Source organism: Panulirus ornatus, chromosome 65 (assembly GCF_036320965.1).
Source record: "Panulirus ornatus isolate Po-2019 chromosome 65, ASM3632096v1, whole genome shotgun sequence".
Lineage (NCBI taxonomy): Eukaryota > Metazoa > Arthropoda > Malacostraca > Decapoda > Palinuridae > Panulirus > Panulirus ornatus.
In genome coordinates this window covers 24,852,251-24,856,905 of record NC_092288.1, presented here as the reverse complement: position 1 = coordinate 24,856,905, position 4,655 = coordinate 24,852,251, and the positions used below count along the sequence as shown (strand labels likewise).

The following is a 4,655-nucleotide window of genomic DNA, read 5'->3' as shown; positions in this document are numbered from 1 at the left end:
GTTAGTGATGGTCTATACAAATTGGATAACTTTATTGTTGATCCTATTCGTAAACAGTTCCTCTTCTGGTCCACATAAGAATAAGTTTATGATACGCTCGTTGTCTGCCTCGAACACACCCGACCTACAGTCGGGTAGTCACTTGTTTACCTAATGTAAACCCTTATAAGTAAACCTACCTACATACCTAGTGTAAACCCGTATAAGTAAACCTACCTACATACCTAGTGTAAACCCGTATAAGTAAACCTACCTACATACCTAGTGTAAACCAGAGGGTGTACTACAGCATTTTCCCGTCAGGTTTATTTTCATCAGTACATTATAATGTATGAATATTATCAACTGATCATTAACCCGTCACACACTCACACACACACACACACACACACATATATATATATATATATATATATATATATATATATATATATATATATATATATATATATATATATATATATATATATATATATAAATTCAACTCCATTTAAGCCACAGTTGGATGGTGAAGGAAAGTAAGACTGGCTTGAAATCACATTTTTATTTCCCCCTTGTTGTCCACACCAGGTGTTGCTGTACCACACCCAGTGTTGCTGTACCACACCCAGTGTTGCTGTACCACACCAGGTGTTGCTGCACCACACCAGGTGTTGCTGTACCACACCAGGTGTTGCTGTACCACACCAGGTGTTGCTGCAACACACAGCTTGCCCAACACACACGTCTTGTCTCTAACCCTTAGGCTGGACACAGACTGGAAGAGGTCTGGGGTCACCATCCTTCGACCTCCAGTGGCCAAAATACATCACATACAGCAGATGTATTCTACTGTTGGTGCTCAGTGGCCAGAATACATCACATACAACAGATGTATTCTACTGTTGGTGCTTAGTGGCCAGAATACATCACATACAACAGATGTATTCTACTGTTGGTGTTTCTGTAGCTACACAAAACACACCTGGAGTTACTTCATACAACTGACTAAAACAGACCATGAACTGATTGGTCATTTATCTGCTAATCACCTCATTAGTCTGCTTAATGAGTCAACGACTTGTTTAACAAGCCAATTGGGCTGTTATGAGCAAGTAGGCTTCTGTACGAGGGAGGTCACAGCAACTCACTTGCCTATTCTGAACACCTCTGATACCAGGGTAATCATGGTAATTATTACCCAGGTTAATGACCCCAGATGATTACATTATCTGCACCTGTTGTGTTGGGAAGTTCAAGTACGATGAATTTGGCGAATAATTAATTATTGTTAACGGTAGATGTTCAGTTATTGGTTATCATTTATCACCATTAGGTTGGATCAGAGTCGCAGAAATCACACAGGCAGTGAGCACTGATAAATATACTCGTGTCTTATCTTTTATCAAAAATATTTTCGTCTATATTCCATGGAATTATGTTGTCACTTGGTCGTCTTCGTACAACGTCCAGTGTGCCGTCCCTCACTTCACTATCATACAACGCTAACATTTGGGATCTATTTGTCCTTGTTATCCCAGCCTTACATGAACTTACATATGTATATATATATCACGCCATATTTAAATACATTCACTCACTTTCTACTAATCAAGACTCGTAATTGCCACACATTATTACTTGTTGCTAATGATGACACACTGAGTTGAGCCACTGGCCGCTAGATGGCACTGACACTGAGTTGAGCCACCGTCCGCTAGATGGCAGTAAGACCCACTCTCCGTCGTCTGCAGTTCACGTTTTGTCCTGGAGGTGAACCATCATCACATGTAGTTCTTATCATTGAGTTTCTCGGTCACTACACCGTCTCGATCCTTCTCCTCGATCTTTCTGTTCTTGACCTTGTCCGAGTCGTCGCTCCTGAAGGCCAGCACGACCTTGCAAGCCGCCGTCAGTGTAAGGATGACCCCAAGGCTCACCAGGACGGCCGTAGCGATCTCCACGATGGTGAAGGGTAGGGTGAGGGAGCGGTGGAGGGCGGCCGTGCGTTCCAGGGGCACCACGACGCTCTCGTTCACCCACAACACCGGCAGGATGACGTCAGGCACGTTCCTGAAGGAGGGGAGGTTACTGTATCGCCTGACGGGGATGTTGATTTGGATCCTCTTGGCTGCGCGGAAGGTCACGCCCGTCGTGGGTTCGATATCCAGGTAGGTCTCGTGTTCCTCCTCGCGAGGGTCGAGACCCACCACCTGAGCCGCGTCCTCGGGCTCCCCCTGGTAGAAGTGAGGCGTGGACATGACGACGGGCGCGCCGCCCCTGCAGGGGGCCACGTTGATCATGGAGGCGCGGCAGGTGAAGTTGTCTGTGCAATAACACTTGTTCTCCGGGCTGTTCGCCAGGAGCTGCGGGGGCAGGACGTACCTGTAGAGGGTCAGGCGTCCGTGGGGCACCTCCCTCTGGAAGGCGGCGAAGATGGAGCGGCAGAGCTCGGCGGTGTAGAGCCTGAGGGGCGTGTCCTTCCTGAGGGGGAGGGGGAACTGGTTGCCCGTCGTGCCGTTGATCATGTTGCAGCTGTTGCCGCCCCACAGGTCCGCCTTCCAGAAGGTGATGTCGTCGGCGCCCTTCCAGCGGAGGATCTCCTGGTAGTCGGACATGCCCTTGACCCCGGTGTTGACCGTGTACGTCCCGTCGTTGGAATTATTCTTCGGGTAGAAGAAGCCGAACCTGCCCGTAGCATGGATGGGGTTCTTGGTGACGGGCGCCAGGTGGGCCAGGAAGGGCTCCTCGTACCCGTAGAAGAGGAGTTCTCCGGCCGGCTTGGTGACGAAGGGGGTCATATGGAAGCGCATGAACAAGATCTCGATGATGGCCTTCAAGCCCGACGGCAAACTCTCGAACTTGGCTCCCACAGACATCATGACGGCGTTCACCGTGGTGATGGCGTCCCGCAGGGTGTGGCCGTCAGACAGCTCCTCCCGGAAGAAGAAGGTCTTATTCTGGAGGTAGGTAACAGACCCCTCCTGGTCGTCGAAGGTCAAGTTATACTTGAGCTGCTTCTCCTCGAAGGTGTAAGGGCCGACCTGCTGTAGCACCGGCACCTGACCCTCCAGGACCTGATGGCTATTGGTCACGTTGAAGAACCAGAACTGCATGAAGATGGGCACCGGAGGAGACTTGAAGGACTCCAGGGTCTTGGAGCCTGGCCGGAGGACGAGCTTGTCCGCCAGCATGTTGCTGAAGATGTTGCTGAAGCAGTGCTGGAAGATGAGGCTCCCCGCGATGAGGACGATGCCCGTAGTGACCAACACCACAACCTGCACCTTCAGCTTCATCTTGGACCAAGAGCCACTCTCACACTCTCACACTCTCACTCACTCTCACACTCTCACTCTCTCACCACCTCAGGACAGACGTGGGTGAGGTAACGTTTCGATCATGTTCCACACACACGCACACACACACACACACATTCCAAAACGTCGCTCTCCCTATATCACCGTGGAAAGCTTCACATTTTCCTTATCTCGGTGTTTGTGTACACGTGCCCGAGCCTGCTACTTCCCCGTCCACCACAGGTGTCGTGGACGGGAGAGAGGACCACGACGACTGGCCACACCACACCCGACCCTCACCTGCCACCACCACCACCGGTGGTAGCTGGGCAAGGGGCCATGTCTACCACACGGGCCAACGTTTCTGGCCCCGGGCCCCCGGGCCCCGGTACACACGTGTGCTGGGCCGGCCACGAGCGGGCCAGCCACACAGCTGTGTCCCTCACCACACGACGACCACAGCTCTGCAGTGGCTGGTGTGGTGTTGGTCAAGTCTGTACCACACTTCTTGCGAGACCACCGATGTACACCAGGGGCCCCACCACACAGTTCTAGGGGACCAGTGGTCTTCGACAGGGGGCCCCCCACCACAGTTCTTGAGGGACCACTGATGCACTAGTGGTCAGACCTCCACCACAGCAGTGGGGGAAGCAGTCGTGTTAACCACAGGTGTACCACTGGTGTGAGGGGAGTGAGTGGAGGAGTGCGTGCGCGTGGTGGCGTGTGGAGGCGAGGCGTGGCTGCCACAGACTGAGCAACTTGTGGCGCTGATCCCCCCGCCGGGGCGACCGAGGGGAGGAGACGGCGTGCGCATGCGTGGTGTGTTTGTGCGCGCATGTGTGTATGTGTGTGTGTGTTGTGTGTGTGTTTGTGTGTGTGAAATGTATCAGTGTGAGCACAGCAGACATCTGCCTCACCCATGTGTGTACCGACCCACCGCTCACCATGTGAGGTTACGGTCGCTCCACTTACCCCACCCCACACCCCCACCACACACCCCACACCCCACACCCCCACCACACACCCCACACCCCACCACACACCCCACACCCCACACCCCCACCATACACCCCACACCCATACAACACACCCCACCACACACCCCACACCCCCACCACACACCCCACACCCCCACCACACACCCCACACCCCCACCACACACCCCTACCACACACCCCACACCCACACCACAAACCCCACACCCCACACCCCCACCACACACCCCCACCACACACCCCACACCCCCACCACACACCCCACACCCCCACCACACACCCCACACCCCCACCACACACCCCACACCCCCACCACAAACCCCACACCCCCACCACACACCCCACACCCCACCACACACCCCACCACACACCCCACACCCCCACC

General features: G+C 53.4%; 1 protein-coding gene across 1 annotated transcript; it reads right to left on the bottom strand.

Annotated features, from left to right (window-relative positions):
* Positions 1–529: 529 nt before the first annotated feature.
* Positions 530–4,115, bottom strand: LOC139746631 (lysosome membrane protein 2-like). The gene has a single exon (XM_071658049.1). The coding sequence runs from the start codon at positions 3,273–3,275 to the stop codon at positions 1,764–1,766; it is 1,512 nt and encodes a 503-aa protein (XP_071514150.1). The 5' UTR covers positions 3,276–4,115; the 3' UTR covers positions 530–1,763.
* Positions 4,116–4,655: the final 540 nt, after the last annotated feature.